The 17,542-nt window shown below is 47.1% G+C and overlaps 1 protein-coding gene across 2 annotated transcripts in view; it reads right to left on the reverse strand.

Annotated features, from left to right (window-relative positions):
- Nucleotides 1-17,542, reverse strand: part of VCL (vinculin) — a 341,576-nt gene that overhangs the window by 104,769 nt on the left and 219,265 nt on the right. For both annotated transcript variants that reach the window (XM_075349103.1, XM_075349102.1), the window contains exon 12: nucleotides 5,681-5,880. In XM_075349103.1, the coding sequence (XP_075205218.1) occupies nucleotides 5,681-5,880 (200 nt within the window). The remainder of the gene's footprint in view (nucleotides 1-5,680; nucleotides 5,881-17,542) is intronic.

Here is a 17,542-nt window from a genome sequence, read left to right on the forward strand (position 1 = left end):
CTCCCAAAAGCAAGGTCTGAGGAGGAAGAAAGGTCCAGCCGGTAGTGTTTGTAAAACGTAGAAGGGGAGGACCAGGTGGCAGCCTTACAAATACTGTCGATGGAGACATCCGCCATGGCAGCCCAAGAGGAGGCCATCGCCTTAGTAGAGTGAGCTTGTACAGGGGAAGGAAGAAGCTCTTGCTTCAACTCATACGCAACGGAAATGGCATCCCGCATCCATCGGGCCAAGGAATGCTTCGTCACCTGACGACCACGTCTGGACCCCTGAAAGGCAACAAACAAAGCCCTATCCTGCCGCCAAGGGGCTGTCCGAGATATATAAGCTAGAACGGTTTCCCTGACGTCTAGGGTGTGAAACCGGCATTCTTCTGGTGTGGTAGGGACAGGAAAGAAGGAAGGGAGGACGATTTCTGCACTCCGGTGGAACTGGGAAGCTACTTTAGGCAAATAAGCCGGGTCCGTTTTGAGGACAATACGATCTGGAAAAATCCTAAGGAAGGGAGGATCCACGGATAGAGCCTGAAGATCGCTAACACGACGGGCAGAAGTGAGTGCGACTAAGCGGCAGGTTTTAAAGGACAGTAATTTGTCAGACGCCGAGGTGAGCGGTTCAAAGGGTGGAAGGGTCAGGGCATCCAGAACTAGAGTGAGATCCCAGGGGGGTGGGCAGGTGAGACGGAGCGGCTGACCGCGGTCACACGCCTTGATGAAACGCATGACCCACCTATTACCAGCTACATTGGAATTGTAGAGGGCGCCCAGGGCAGACACATGAACTTTGAGGGTACTGACTGAAAGACCCAGATCCCGTCCAGACTGGAGAAATTACAGAATAGAGGGGATCGGGACCACAGAAGGTGAGGAATCAGGGAAGGAGGCAAGGAACAGTTTCCATACTCGACCATACTGACGGATGGTTACCGGCTTCCTACTCTGCAGCAGGGTATCCACAAGGCGACTGGAAAACCCCCGGGAGGCTAGTAACGCCCTTTCAAATTCCATGCCGTCAAGTGGGGTCCCTTGACGCGTGGATGAAGGAAAGGACCCTGTGACAGGAGATCATGTCGGGAGGGGAGAACCCAGGGGTCCGTCACTGACATATGTCTCAGGAGGGAGAACCAGGGACGCCTGGGCCAGAAGGGAGCGATAAGGAGAATGCGAGCTTGATCTTCCCTGATCTTCCGAAGGACTGTAGGAAGGAGAATCATGGGAGGGAAGGCATAAGCAAGGCTGTACTGCCAAGGAACCTGAAGGGCATCCAGGACCATCGGCTGATCTGCCCTGTTCAGGGAGCCAAATTGTTTCAACTGCCTGTTGTCTTTGGTAGCAAACAAGTCTATAACCGGCAGGCCCCAGTACTGCACGATTTGAGCAAAAACCTCCCGATGTAAGACCCATTCTCCCTGACGGAGAGTGTGACGGCTGAGGAAATCCGCTTTGACATTGTCCACCCCTCGGATGTGTACCGCAGAGAGGGACAAGAGATGAGTCTCGGCGAGTTCCAATAGGTGAACCGCCGTGGACATGAGGGAAGAGGACCTCGTCCCCCCTTGGCGGTTGATGTATGCGACTACCGTTTGATTGTCCGTATAGAGCCGTACATGGGTGCCCCTGAGGAGGGGAAGAAAGGACATCAGGGCTTGACTGACCGCCATGAGTTCTTTCCGGTTGGATGACGCAGTTGACTCTTGAGCGGACCAAAGACCTTGGGCCATAGAGTCCCCCAGGTGAGCCCCCCACCCCCAGGGACTGGCGTCCGTTGTGAGGAGACTGGTGGAGTGAACATGCCATTCCTTCCCCTTGGTTAAGTTCTCTTCCAGCAGCCACCAAGTCAGGGAAGCACGGGCAGTGTCTGTCAAGGTCAGAGGATGATCGAGGGACCCTGGATGGGATCTTGCAGCTGCCAGGACCTCCCACTGTAGCTGCCTGGAGTGAAGCTGGGCCCACTGGACAGCGGGGATACAGGAAGTCAGGGACCCCAACAGAGACATGGCGGACCGGAGAGAGAGTGATCTGTGACTCTGTGCGCGTCGTACAATCCTCTGGATTTTGGCCACTTTGTCCGATGGGAGAAAACAACGTTGTTGGCGGGAACCCAGGAGCATGCCTAGGAAAGACTGAAAGGTGGAGGGCGTGAGTCTAGATTTTTGTAGATTCAAAAGCTACCCGAGACGGCCCAGAGTCGACATAGCATGATGGAGGCGGAGGGAACATTGTGCCGCCGTGTTACCCACAACCAGTAGGTCATCCAAATAAGGGATTATGAAAGTCTGGTGTTCGCGAAGGTGAGCAGTGACCTCAGCCATGATCTTAGTGAAAATCCGTGGGGCGAGGGAAACGCCGAAGGGCATGGCCGTGAATTGGAAATGGTGAACAGAGTCGTGAATGGAGAGTGCTACCCGGAGGTACTACTGATAATGTGGGTGAACCGGGACGTGGTAATACGCATCTTTTAGATCAAGGACCGCCATGTAACAATTGGGGAAGAGCAATTTTATAGTGGTCAGGAGGGATTCCATTTTAAAAGGCCGGTATTTCAGAAAGAGATTAAGCTTCTTTAGATTAATTATGGTCCTAAATGACCCATCGGGCTTTGGTACTAAGAAAAGGGGGGAGTAAAACCCTCGGCCCCTCTGATGTAATGGGACTGGCGCAAGAACCTGCTTTTCCACGAGAGTGAGGACTGCCGACACCAGTGCGCGATGTTGACCCGCCGACCTCCTAGTGGATGTAAGACAAAAAAATCGAGGAGGGAGGGAGGTGAATTCCAGCCGGAGACCATGTGAGAGCAAATCCAGGATAAAGGAGCTGGAAGTGATGGTTGTCCAAACGGCCGCAAAAAAACGGAGCCTGCCTCCCACCGGAAAACCCTCATCATTGTTTAGGGAACTTCCGACGGAAGGAAGGGTTGCCAAACAGGGCCCCCTTGGTCCCAGAAGCGGGGTTGTCCGATCTGTCCCTGCGGTCAGGCCGGGTGGGCTGGAAACGACGTTTGCGATACGGGAGCCTAGAAGGAGGAGCAAATGCATTAGGGAACCCTTTTTTACTATCACCAGCCTTGGTGAGTATGTCATCCAGCTGAGGACCAAAGAGGAACTCACCCTCACAGGGAAGTGCACACAGTATCGATTTTGAGGATGTGTCCCCTTTCCACGACTTTAGCCAGAGAGCTCTCCGGGCTGCATTAGAAGACCCTGCCGCTCGGGCCGCCAGGCGGACAGAGTCAGCAGAAGCATCTGCCAGGTAATTAGCCGCGTCCTTGAGTAAGGGTAGCGAGGAAACAATCTTATCTCTGGAGGTGCCTGACTTAAGCTGCTTGTCTAAGTGATCTAGCCAGACTAAAAAGGGACCTGGCAGTACATGTAGCAGAAATGGCGGGTTTCAGCGCCCCTGCAGAGGCTTCCCAGGTTTTTCGCAGGAAAGCATCTGCTTTACGGTCTAGAGGATCTCGCAGGAATCCCATATCCTCGAAAGGCAGCGCTGACTTTTTGGAGGATTTTGCCACGGCCACATCCACTTTTGGTACTTTGCACCATTGAGACAAGTCCGCATCATCAAAGGGGTATCTTCGTTTTGAAGAAGACGGGAGAAAACCGCGATGATCCTGTGTCTGCCATTCTTTGCGAACAAGGGTTTTAAGGGCCTCATTCACAGGAAAAGACTTCCGCTTCTTCTGAGTGAGACCAGCAAATAAAGTATGATCAGCTGATTTGGGGTTTTTTTCCTCTGCAATACCCATGGTTGATTGAATGGCCTTCACCAAGCCGTCCATCCCATCTAAGGAAAAACATGCTTTTCCAGCCTCGTCAGAAGAAGACGAGGAAGAGGCTGAAGAAGAATCACCCCGGATCTCATCCGAGTCAGAAGACGGGGGAGAATCATGCTGGCGGTGAGCTTTCTTGTGTTTCTTAGACCCTTGAAGTGACTGAAGAGAAGCCTGAATCTCTGTACGGATTAGGTCCCGGAGGTCCGGAGGGGGGATAGTAGAAGCCGAAGCCTCCCCCCGTATAGCTTGGATACAGGGCCCACAAAGTCTTTGTATGTAGTCTTTAGGGAGGGGGCAAGCACACAGGGGGCATTCCTTATTATTAGCCTTAGCGGTGCTCTTCCTAGGGGCCTGGAACAGAACCGGAAGGGAACATCAGTATAGGGCAACATTCACGAAGTTCACTCACCCATACCAGGAAAAGAACGGATACCGGCTTTGGAGGTGGAGACGAAGGCTTCGCCAGGCGGCCCTTAGAGGATGCAGAGTCTATACGGTCCTCCTTCCTCTTACGACCCGTGGAACTCCTGGTGTCACTGGAGTCCTTATGTCCAGCATCCCTGGATGGAGAAGGGTCCCGGGATGGGGAGGCGCGGGGACTTCCCATCACTTGATTTTTTGGAAGGGAACGGAGCAACTTGTCTGGCGCTCCAGTCTCCATTAATAGGGAAGCCCCCCTTTCTCCACCCCGCCCTCCTCCAAATGCTCCTGCAGTTCCGGTCACCGCCGTAGCAACGAGCGCTGACGCAGCAGGCCCGGACACGCCCCCCCCCCGCGCGCGTACACGCTGCTGCAAAGCACGCGGCGCAGAGGGAGCGCCGGACCCACTGCACACAGCAACTCACCGGTCAGCAGCGTCATTCGCGTCAGGAGGGATCCACGGGTGTCTCCATGCCATCCGTTCCTCCGGAAGTGTTCCCGTCCACTTCCGGGTCCCTGCAGTAGCTCGAGCGCGCTGACATGGCAGGCCTCGGACACGCCCCCCCTCGTGCACACGCGTTCCGCAACCCGGAAGAAGCAGGTACTGCGTCGGCACAGGGAGAGCCACCGGCCCCACCGCGTACAGCATACTCACCAGCGCGGTCCTGCAGGCGTCATTTCCCAGGTGGACAAGGCCGGACCAAGGGAAAGAGGACGAGGTGCACCGGAGGATGGAGTCCACGAGGGGAGCTCCACCGACCGTGCTTCCGGATCCTGAGCTCCGCCGTTCCCCTAGAGACCGCACGGACTCCACTGGACCCAGGTATGGTAGGTTCCGATCCATTCAGGACAGGAAACCAACTGATGAGGGAGGGGGACCGCCCCTTTTTATCTGTAGGTTTCCTGTCCTGAAGGGGGCGGATCCCTCTCTCGTGGGTGCTGTCGTGGCGAAAGGAAAAATACGGTATTCTAATTTTCTGAGATAATGACTTTTGGGTTTTCATTGGCTGTAAGCCATAATCATCAACATTAACAGAAATAAACACTTGAAATAGATAACTCTGTGTGCAATGACTATATAATATACGTATTTTCCTTTTTGCAATGAATTACTGAAATAAATTAACTTTTTGAGGCTATTCTAATTTATTGAGATGCACTTGTAGGTAACAAAATAAATAGTGACAATAAAGACGAAAAGGACTAGGCATTTGAATTCAAACCACCCAAACAGTGTCTCCCAACAGTGCCTCCAAGTACTGGTCAGGTTCCACTCCCAAAATCAGCAGGTTTGGCTCATTTTATCCTGACATGCATGGGGCGGCCTTTTAACTCATACTTTGATGATCTCTGATGCATTCCATTCTGGGAACGTTTTTATCTCCCTACATTTTTTGCTAACACTCATGGAAAATAAAGCTTACAACAACTGCTCTGATGACCGACCAACATTAGTTAGCAAAACAAACTGCATCAGACAAAACCCGGTTACCTTTAATGCATCCTGGAGTTGAGCTGCCACCACACGAGCCTGAGGCGTATCTCCCTCGCCACGTGCAGCCAGTTCTGCGAGTTTCCCTGCCAGCTGTTCTACATGGTCACATTTAGCCAGCATCTCTTGTCGGAAAGGCCCCATCATTGAGTTTGCTAAACGTCGGCCTTCAGCTACTAGACCACGAATGGCAGCCTGACCTTTAAGTAGAAGTAGTACAAGACAAGGATTAAACACAACCTGAAATTAATAAACGGTCGCATCGTTACTAAATGTTTGGGCTCACTAGCAATTTAAATAACATTATTCAATATTTACCAATGGAGAATCTGAAAGTAATATTTTCATGAAAGATAAAACTAGAGGGAGAAACCTACACATGCAGATAACATAGGAGGACCCTGGGGACAAAGCATGTGTTAGGCTGGGCAGTGGTGCAATGCTATATTTCACCAGGTATTTGCTACAGAGAAGAAGTATCCCTTGACATGGCTTCACAAGTGTTAACAAGGTCTTATTCCTTAATAAATGTTTGATTTGTGACCACTTACCTACTGAACTTGACTTCTGTACAGGTAAAAAAAAGACTATTTTGTTTTTCTAATTTTAACTGGACATAGCATATTACTAGGGTATATAAAACATTGGCCAGCTGATATTTTCTTAATCAGGGACAACCAAACTTTAGGAACGGAGTCCGGAAGATTTTCAGCTATAATTTCCCACTGCATTCTATATTTTTGTGGGCAGAAATGTTATCCTTTGTTGCCACCAAAAAGTAGGTCATCAATCATCAATCTGTCCATATCAGAGATTCATCTGTGGCACACATGGCATCTAAGAGGATTACAGCTTCCACACACTTGTGCATAACTGTGATCCTGATACAGACCTGCCCTTCTGGATGCACTACTCATCTCTTCCTTAGCTCTGACCATGCCACTACATTCATGAATGGATGACATGATATTTGAGGTTAGGATCAGAACAAATCCCTCTACTTTAGAAGCAATGAACAGACCAGGTAAAATCTGACCTGATTGAATAAGGCAATTTAATGTGTCCTGCATTGTGTTTTTCATCTTTTACAGCTTCTGTCTGAAAGCAAGAATGGGAATTATAAAATAAACTATTTTCCCATCTCCTCAGTAAGCCTGGGACAAACACTATTACAGAGCTTCTCTACCTCTCTAATGGGGCCTCAGACTGACTAGGGGCCTATTTAGATGGGCCGGCAGCAACCGTTAAACCACTAGTGAACGGCAAGCCGATTGGCGATCATTTAATGACCTGTGTAGACAGGCTGTATACTTGTATACCTAAAACACACGGCCCGCAGGCCCCATGTGAGCCCTCAAGCTTCTTCTTGTGGCCTGCAGGCCCGTGGACCCTGTGATGATTGCGGATGGTGCCAGGGGCCACAGTAGTTAGCACTTTATTTCATTTGAATGAAGTGCTGGCGCTGCGCAGAGCTCTTTGCAGAACCATACCTAAGGCAGCTGCTGGCCAATCACAGGCCAGCAGCTGACTGAGGCATATGACGTCAGCTGCTAGCCTCTGATTGGTAATCAGCTGCTGTTGCTTTAGGGCTGCAGAGAGCTCTGCGTGGCACCATCAGTTCATTCAAATGAAATCAAGCATTGACTACTGCGGCCCTTGGCAACGACCGCGATCATCACGGGCCTACAAGGGGACCAGGATGGGCCTATTACTACAGGATGGGGACAAGGATGGGCACATTACTATAATATGGGGACAATGATGGGCACATTACAACAGGATGAGGACCAGGATGAGATAGTGGAGAAGTTCCACAACAAACATATAGGGTAGGTGCTCAGAAAAAAAAATGCTAATATAGTAAAAAATGATTTCAGGCACACACATGAACTCACACAGGATATGATATAGATCATAAATTTATTCTGCAAAAATAGTCAACCATCAGTATTGCCGTTTCAGCTTAGTGGTGAGCCTTTATCAAAGCAGAATAATCCTGAGGTAGACCATTAAATGGGTATTATTCAGAGATTGGGCACAACCAATAAATGGTACAGCTAGGGGATAATAGGGGGCAAGGAGAATCAGTGAGACCAGGGGAGGTTGTTCTACAGCCTGGGGAAAGCAGCTTGGTGCAGAGAACAGTGTCCAGTGTATAAGCTGTCCAGTAGCAGAGTCACCTTCCTACTACCTTGAAAGGAGACAACTTATCTTTCCTCCAGGCACTAATGACTAGAAGGTATTGAATCAAACAGCGCCGCACATCCAGACAATGCCATCTCTTCATCATTTTTTGGTTTATCACAAAATGACGGAAGGACAATCTCCTGGGATGTATGAAATTTGGACCTACCTTCGGAACGTACACCGGGTCAGGTCTTAAAACTACCCTGTCTTCCAAAATTTGAGTGAAGGGAGGGTCGATTGATAGGGCCTGAATGTCACGGACCTAGGTGCCGAAGTTAGGGCTACCAGGAACTGTCTTAACCGATAGGCACTTTACCAAAATAGAGTCAATATGTTTCTGCTAACTGCAGGGTTCTGTCTACTATAGTCATGAGGGACCGTGACCTCGTGCCACCCTGATGATTCAGATAAGTCACAATCCCCTGATTGTCTGATAATATTCTTGTATGATGACCGGTCAGTACGGGTAGGAGATTCAGTACTGCACGCTCCACTAAGAGTTCCCTGAGGAAGGCGCTGTCTCCTATGTTGATCAGAGCCCTTGAACCAGATGGTGTTGTAGATGACCCCCCCAGCCCGTGACACTTGCATCTGTGGTAACTACTTTGGACATAGGGACAGACCATGGAACCCCTCGCTAGGTTCCTCCGGTCCAGCCACCACTGAAGGGAGCTGATGGAGACTGGGTGCAGTGTTATTCGCCTGTCCAACTTGAAGCCCAGAACCGCCTGATTCCTCAAAATGTTCCACTGGAGGGCTCTGGTATGCCCTTGGGCCCAGAGGACCTACAGAATAGTGGATGTCAGGGAGCCAAGGAGAGACATAGCGTCCCATAGAGACATTCTAGTATGAGTTTCGTGAACACCTTTGGAGCAATTGCCAGGCCAAAAGGGCAGGGCCCTGTATTGCAGGTGCCTGATTTTCCCGTCCATATGAACTGCCACCTGGGAAGGGCCCTTGAATATGAAACCCTTTCCTTCCTTTTTTAGATCAGACTATATACTCCGGTCCCTGGATGTAGTCTTACAGTTGTAGCGTTTCTTGTGAAAGGACAGTTTGAAGGAGGGAAAGGACAGAGTCTGAAAGTTCTTTTTATCCCCCGCCATCTCAAAGATCATCCAGCACAGGTCCGAAAAGGAACTCGCCTTGACAAGGGATCGGGATCGAACAGTTTGGTTTTCACTTGCAAATCTCCTAGGCAACATTTCAACCATAAGGCCAGTATAGCTGCGGTAGAAAGTGCTGCTGATTTGACAGCCAATCTTGTGGAATCAGCTGAAGCATCAGAGAGGAATGCAGCTGCTCCCTGCATCAGAGGTAAAAAAAAGACAGAATATCCTCACGCGGAACTTTCTTTTTAAGTTAGTCTATCAACTGATTCAGCCATACTACCAGGGATCTTGCTGTACATGTAGCGGCTGGATGTAATGCACCTGCTGAGGACTCCCAGGCATTTTTAAAAATGAGATCTGCTTTTCTGTCCATGGGGTCTTTCAGTGACCCCATATCTTCAAATGAAATGGAATACTTTTTGGATGCCTTGGTTACCGCCACATCCAATTTAGGAGCTCTATTCCAGGAGGAACAATCAGCTTCCTCAAAGGGGTATTTGCATTTAAAGGTTCCAGGGACAGAACCTATCATCTGGTTTCTTCCACTCTATGGATATTAGGGACTGCACTCTGTTGACCACCGGGAAGGCCCGACGTTTCTTCTGCTCTAGTCCTCTAAACATCTCTTCCTGGACAGAACATTGTGGTTTTTTATCCGACATACCCATCGTACTTCTGACTGCCTTAATTAGTTTGTCCGTGTTTTCTACAGGAAAACATTGGTGCTCCACAACATCACTGTCAGACGAGGAGGAAGATGCAGAAACAGAGGAACCACATTCTCCCTCTGATTTGCCTGAACTTGCTGAGGCAGGGGGTGAATTGTTGTGCTTCTTACAGGGGGCTCTCAGGGACTGAAGGGAGCTTCTTACCTCAGACCAAATGATGGAACGGAGTTCCGGGGTTTCGTCCGAAAGGGTCTGCTGCATACAATCCTTGCGAGGCCTTTTGGTCCACGTATGGGCTAGCCCTTGTTTACAAAGGGCACATTCGTTATTTTTTGTTTTGGAAGTACACTTCCTTGCAACACGAAAGGGGGTGGGGGGGACAAAAAAAGAAAAACTTTTTACCAAGTGAACTTTCCCAAAGATCACTCAGCATTCTAATGAAAAGCGGCGGTACCAGGTTGGGGGTAGGAGCGCTGCCATCATCTGACAACTCTCTCCTGGAGGCTCCTCTGCTGTCGGGCTTGCCACGATGACTGCCCCGGGTACCACTCTTACTAGAGAATTTTCCACCTGATCCAGTGCCGTTCTGACAACGCTGAGGCTGTTTCTGGTGTATTTCAGGCTTCTTCGTCGCAGAGGGGATGACTACTGCAGCACTTGTCAATGCTCCTCATCTCGATCCTTGTCCTGGTCCATCATGCTGAAAGGGTCAGACTGGAGCAGATGCCACCGACCCATGGACCCCCCGCCTTTTTTAAATGGATGAGGTGCTTGACAACCCCCTCCAGCGCCTCCTGACTCACTTTCTGGTTTGCTTATCAGCGGCCAGAACTGCGTCATCACGGTGCGCCGCGCATGCGCAAACACAGCACACGACGCCACACGCAAGATGCCGCCAAAGCTCCCGGGCATGCGCGGAACCACACAATGCCATCCAAGTTGGCAACGCCTGACGCTGCCGCACATGGCGCCAAGCAGTGGCTACCACCTCAGAGGGGGCTGCAGCCTGCGTCTGCTCACAGTCGAAGCTTCCGTGGGCCCGCTGTGGCGCATCCAGGAAACCCATGCTGGCCAGGCAGGACCTGTGCCACTGCCATAACCGACCGCCGGGGCTGGGCAAGTGAAGAGTCTTCCAAGGCCCTTCAGGGCCATCATATCCTGAGATTACCTATTCAAGGACAACTGAGGAGGGCAGAAGTATCACCTTTTTTATCCTCTAGGTTTTTGATCCGTGAAGGGAGGATCCTCTCTCGTGGTGTAGTCATAGGGTGAGGGAAAAATCAATATTTTGTGGAATAACCATGATTTTTAATCACAGCTTTCATGCGTCTTGGCATGCTTTCCACCAGTCTTTCACACTGCTTTTGGGTAACCTTATGCCACTCCTGGTGCAAAAATTTAAGCAGTTCTTTTTGTTTGATGGCTTGTGACTATCCATCTTCCTCTTGATTACATTACAGAGGGTTTCAATGGGGTTCAGGTCTGGAGATTGGGCTGGCCATCATAGGGTTTTGATATGGTGGTCCTTCATCCACACATTCAGTGACCTAGCTGTGTGGCATGGCACATTCTCTGGCTGGAAAAAACAGTCTTCAGTGGGGGAACATTCCCTGAGCAGAAGGAAGCAACTGTTTTTCTAGGATAACCTTGTATGCGGCATGATTCATACGTCCTTGGCAAAGTTTAATCTGTCGAATTCCTGCCCAATTTCTAGAGTAAGGTAATCTTCTCTGATGAATCTAAATTTCAGCTTTGCCCAATACCTGGTCTTCTAATGGTTAGACGGAGACCTGGAGAGCTGTACAAGCCACAGTGTGTCTTGTACCCACTGTGAAATTTGGTGGAGGATCGCTGATTATCTGGGGATGTTTCAGCAAGGCTGGAATTGGGCAGATTAAACTTTGCAAAGGACGTATGAATCAAGCCGCATTCAAGGTTATCCTGGAAAAACAGTTGCTTCTTTCTGCTCAGGCAATGTTCCCCAACTTTGAGGACTGGTTTTTCCAGCAGCACAATGCGCCATGCCACACAGCTACGTCAATCAATGTGTGGATGAAGGACCACTACATTAAAACCATGTCATGGCCAGCCCAATCTCCAGACCAGAACCTCATTGAAAACCTCTAATGTAATCAGTAAAGCATGCCAAGACGCATGAAAGCGGTGATTAAAAATAATGGTTATTCCACAAAATATTGCTTTCTAAACTCTTCCAGAGTTAAAAAATTAGTATTTTCCCCTTTGATCGAGAAAATTCAGTGTGAACTGCAAGGATGGGCAAATTTGCCGCTGACTCTTCTGGGAAGGAATTATCTAATAAAAATGATGAGCTTTTCCAAGCTTCTCTATCCAATGCAGACAATCCCATTGCTTCTTAAACATTCGGAGATGAACAGATCGACAAAAGCGTTCTCAAATTTTTTGTGGAAGGGATATAGGCCGAGGATTAAAGCCAAAAAGTTAATGTTGTCAACGGAAAGAGGAGAGATCAGACTACCAAACATTAGGGGATACAACCTGGCCTGTATATTGAGACTTGTAGTCGATTGGATTAGACGAACAAGTAGGTACTTTGACTGGGCTATAGATACCGAATTTTATAAGCCTTGGAACCGGAGTTCAATTCTACATATGTTCATATCAAATTTGCCGCCCAATATTAAACACTCACTGATTTGTAGGGACACAGTGATGACTTGGCAGTTAGGAAAACGTTTGGGTTAGCCTGGAACATCTCTAAATTACTTAATATATGGGCTTGTCCAGACTTTCCACAGGGAAAGGAAAATGATCTTTTTAAAGAGTGGAGGGAGAAAGGGATTAGAACTATAAAAAACCTGATGCATGATACAGAACGGAGATGGATGACGTGTGAGGAGTTGAGAGCAAAGTATGAGTTATGCCCATTCTAGGCTCCCCAGTTTGAACAGGTGAAACAAGGGATAATGAATAGGGATGGCCGAACCCGAACTGTAAAGTTCGGGGTCCGTTCCGAACACATGGTGTTCGTGCACACGACCCCGAAAACGAGCTTTCTGGGACGTTCGTGTTACAGTTTAAGTGCAGGGGCTGTTAAAAAAAAAAAAAAAGCATGTTATTAAAAAAAGCATTATGATCATACTTATAGGTCCCGCGACGCGTCCTGCAGAGCAAGCCTCCCGACGCTTCTGCTTCCATCTGATCATTGCTATTCCCCCCCCGTTAAGCACCTCTGGCTAAAAGGACCTGGCGTGACCATGACGTCATACCCATGCGACCAGTCACGTGTGAATGTAGTATTACCTCATTGGATGCAGACTGGTCACGTGAGTATAACATCATCAAAGGTCCTGGTGCGCAGTGATGAGAGTGTCGTCACATCACGGCGCACAAACTCCCGACGGTAGTGGGTCAGCTGCATGTATTTCCATGCAGCTGAGGCGCTCCTGTCCTCAAGAGTGGGGTGATGCAATGCGAAACATAAGTGCAATCATCCCCTTACTGTCAAGCCTGCTACATCGCTCTGTCATGGCTCTCTGTGCTTCTCACTATGTATACACACTGTCTGTGCACAGTGATGTAGCAGAGTTGACATTGCGCTTTGCTTCTCACTGTGTATAGACTGTGTCTGTGCAGAGTGATGAAGCAGAGTTGACATTTCTGTCCAAGTGGATTACGTCGGACTAAGGATTTTTTTTATAATAAAGATGGAGTCTCTAAATGTTTTTTTGTTTTCTTTCTAATAAAAAAAATTTTCTGTGTTTTATTTTGTTTCCTAGAAATTCATGGTAGCCATCTCTAATTTAGCATGACAATGAATTTCGGGCTTAGTACCATCTGAGAATACAAAGCTGGTATTAACCCCTTTATTACCCAGTGGGCCACCGCCATTACGGCCGCTGGATGAGCCGGGTATAGTGCCTGGAAATGGCGCTAAGAAACAATGCGCCATTTACAGGGGTGGCTACCAAGAATCCTAGCCCCCAGCTGCCTGGCTTTACCTGACTAGCGATCAAAATACGGTGGGAGCCGACGCATTTTTTTTTTTTTCTTTTTAATAATTTTTTTGTAAATAAAAAAAAATTAATGGACTTGCCTGTATTTTGAGTGCCAGCCAAGGCAAATCAGGCACATGGGACTGGCAGCCCATAGCCGTCCGCTTTATCTACGCTGAAAATCAAAAATACCGTGGAGCGCTACATCATTATTTTTTTTTTTAATGATTTATATTTACAGTATTGTGATGTCAGGCAATCAAAATACAGGGAAGCCTTTTTTTTTTTTTTTTCTTTTCTTTTTTTGCCAAAAGACAAAAAAAAAAAAGAAGAAAAAGTGGGCTTCGCCATGTTTTTGTATGCTAGCCATGTACAGCAGGCAGGTACGGGCTGCCACCAACCCACAGCTACCTATTTGTACCCAGCTGGGAACCAAAAATATAGGAAAGCCCTTTTTTTAATTGTTTCATGAATTTCATGAAATAATTAAAAAAAAAAAAAAAAACACGCCCAATTTTTGTATCCAGCCAGGTAAACTAGGTACTGGCACACTGGGTAATAAGGGGTTAATACCAGCTTTGCTTTACTAGCTAGTACTAAGCCAGAGATTCTTAATGCCAGGCAAGTTTCACGCAGCCATTAAGAATCTCCAATAAAGGGTTAAAGAAAAAAAAAAAAAGACACCACACAGAGAAAAAATACTTTAATAGAAATAAATACACAGACACACTCGGGGACTCCATGTTTATTACTCCCTTTCACCCCTCCATGATCCTGGTCTTCTGTCTTCTTTCTCCTTCAACCCATGCAGCTCTGCTAAATCAGACAGCACTGCATGGGAGGAAGAACGCTGCTCCTCCCCGTGCAGTCTAATTACTCAGTGAGTGAGTAGAAGCTGCGGGTTGGTAAGCGGTGACGTCACCGTTGCCATAGTAACCTGACGGGCGGGTTTCTATATGTGATACCAATGTGATATGACTGAAGTATGTGTGATTAGATAGGAATCATAATCATAAGATAGGAGTGATCCCAGATATTATTTGATCCATCAATAATTCAGTATCAAAGAAGATGTCCTTTGGAGGGCCAAAATGATTACCAAGGAATACATGTCACACAGGTTTCTGAAGCAGTTTTAGATAATGAGGAAGTAACATTTACAGTTCCACTTACAGGAAACTTGTGGTTAGCTTAAAGAAGCTTGCATATGAAATTTACGGCTCATTGCAATATTTCACTAACACTATGGCCGACCACAGTTGACCAGTTGACCACTGGCAGGATGTGCAGGATATGTGCAGGAAGCAAACGGTGCCCCCAGCAGTTTGTGGTTAAGTTACATGAACATGACTCAGCTGTCATATGCTGGTGACCGTTTTAAACCCAACCTACAATATTTTCCTATAAAAAATACACCGAACTCGCTTAATGTTAGGGAAATACCTTCCAGGACATTGAAGTGTACGTACGCACTGTTCCTGTGATGCCATGCCAAGATGCCATGTTGATTCCTTATCATTAACTCGAGTTCCCTCCGATGTGAAAGGATTGCTACAACATAACGGTAATGTTGATGCATATCTCTGTTATTATATAAGTTTCTATGAAAATAGTTCTTATGCCTATGTACCATTGACTATATATATTCATGTGCTATTAAAATAAATAGTATCTTGCTATAAAGAATATTAGTATTCGTGCCTGATTAGGATATCAGTGAGCGCTTCGTAAGTACGGGCTTTCAGCCCCCTTCTTAGTAGAATTTAGCAAGACATAAATTGGCGTAGTCGGCAGGATTACTTCTATAAGAAGTAAATAAATTGGCGTAGTCGGCAGGATTACTTCTATTAGAAGTAATTTAACAAATTTTTGTAATTTGGAAATTAAAAACATATATTTGGCAAATTTCCAGATATTTTTCCATCTTTTTGCATAGTGTCAAAATGTTCAGAAAACGTAAGGATAATGTTAAGGAGGTTGTTGTGGAGATCCCCGGCTGGACTGAGGCTCCCTACAATCTTATAGCACATGAATTGGTCAATTGTGGATTGGCAGAACAATGGCAGGATAAGCTCAAGGGTTGTGTACCTACTGATGTTGTGAATGTACTCAGTAGTGCCCCTGTGAAAACAGGTGATGTAGTGTCTTGTGGATTGGCAGAACAATGGCAGGACAAGCTTAAGGGTAGTGAAGCTACTGATGCTGTGAATGTACTCAGTGGTGCCCCTGTGAAAACAGGTGATGTAATGTCTTGTGGATTGGCAGAACAATGGCAGGACAAGCTTAAGGGTAGTGAAGCTACTGATGTTGTGAATGTACTCAGTGGTGCCCCTGTGAAAGCAGGTGATGTAGTGTCTTGTGGATTGGCAGAACAATGGCAGGACAAGCTTATGGGTAGTGAAGCTACTGATGTTGTGAATATATTCGGTAGTGTCCCTGTGAAAACAGGTGGTGTAGTGTCTTGTGGATTGGCAGAACAATGGCAGGACAAGCTTATGGGTAGTGAAGCTACTGATGTTGTGAATATATTCGGTAGTGTCCCTGTGAAAACAGGTGGTGTAGTGTCTTTAGCACAGCACATCTGGATTTTGGCAAGTGCATACAGTGTAATGCATGAGCGTAATCTAAAGATGCAGAAGAAAAGTTCCCAGATGGAACAAAAATGATAGAATCAGGTTGCCTGAAAACAGTTCTGGAATGTAATACCCGACTGTTGAAGGATAAATTGGAACATTATCAGAATGTGGCACAAAAAGCTGCCATAAAAATTGCTCAAAATAAGTACAAGAAAAGAAGAGGAAAGGTAAATAAAATCCAAATTGCTCAAAATAAGTACAAGAAAAGAAGAGGAAAAGTAAATAAAATCAAAGTACATAAAAGTATCGCCTCAGCTTCTATAAACTGGGATCCCGATACTTGGGATGGGGATGTGTGGGATTCATCTTCATCATCTGATGAGGAGGATTACCATAAAGGGAAGATTCAGGCTAATCCCGTAAGGAGGTGCCTAGAGAGGACAGAGAATGAGATCATCCGGGAACATGTCCGGGATGGTCAGGGGAATCTGCAATATGACGAAGATGGTAATGCCATCATAAATGAGAGAACGATTCCTCATGTAAAAAATCGAGTAACCATTGAAGATTACTCTCAGGGAGAAGTTGATAGCATTTTAACACAGTTTAGACAAAAACCAGGAGAAGGAGAAATTCCCTGGTTAGTCAGGGTGCACGATCTCGGAGGAGGTGGAGTGCACTTTGACGCCGGAGACGTGGCAAAATTTGTCACTATGTCTCGTGACCCAGAAATTCAGAGATCAATAAAAAATTATTTTGTTGATCATAATGAGCATGGTACTCAAAACTTAAGCAGACTTTCCTATCAATGATAAACCTTGGTATACCTTAAAAGATGGTATGGAAAGGCTGAAGGAAGAAGCAATGAGGAATGCTCTTCCTCTTTTGGGAATGGATGATGATTATCTCCAGTACCCATTGACAGCCAGCATAAGAAATAGGCTGGTTAAACATGCTCCTCCAGCAGTTATTTTAACCTTAACTTTAGCGCTGACTGGAGAATCAATCTGTGTAGTTCTAGGGAGGATGAGGGAGTTACAGGATATGGGACAGTGGGATAAACCATCCCCTGGAGGCCATGTTGGTAACAGTAAGCTAAACAATCCTGAATCGAAATCAGTAGGGGACGCCCCACGGGTGTCTCGCAAAGACATGTTCCAGGCTTTGCTTAAAGCCGGGATCAATAAGGAAACGATTGATGGAAAGGAGACAGGAGAATTATGGAAGTTGTACAAACAGAAAGTTCTATCTGCAAAGAAAGTGACCACTACAAATGTGGAAGGGGGTTCAAAAACCCCCAAGGTAAAGAAATCAGAGGGAAAAGGGGAAAAAACCCCAAAGAATG

This window comes from Anomaloglossus baeobatrachus, chromosome 5 (assembly GCF_048569485.1).
Source record: "Anomaloglossus baeobatrachus isolate aAnoBae1 chromosome 5, aAnoBae1.hap1, whole genome shotgun sequence".
NCBI classification, from domain to species: Eukaryota; Metazoa; Chordata; class Amphibia; order Anura; family Aromobatidae; genus Anomaloglossus; species Anomaloglossus baeobatrachus.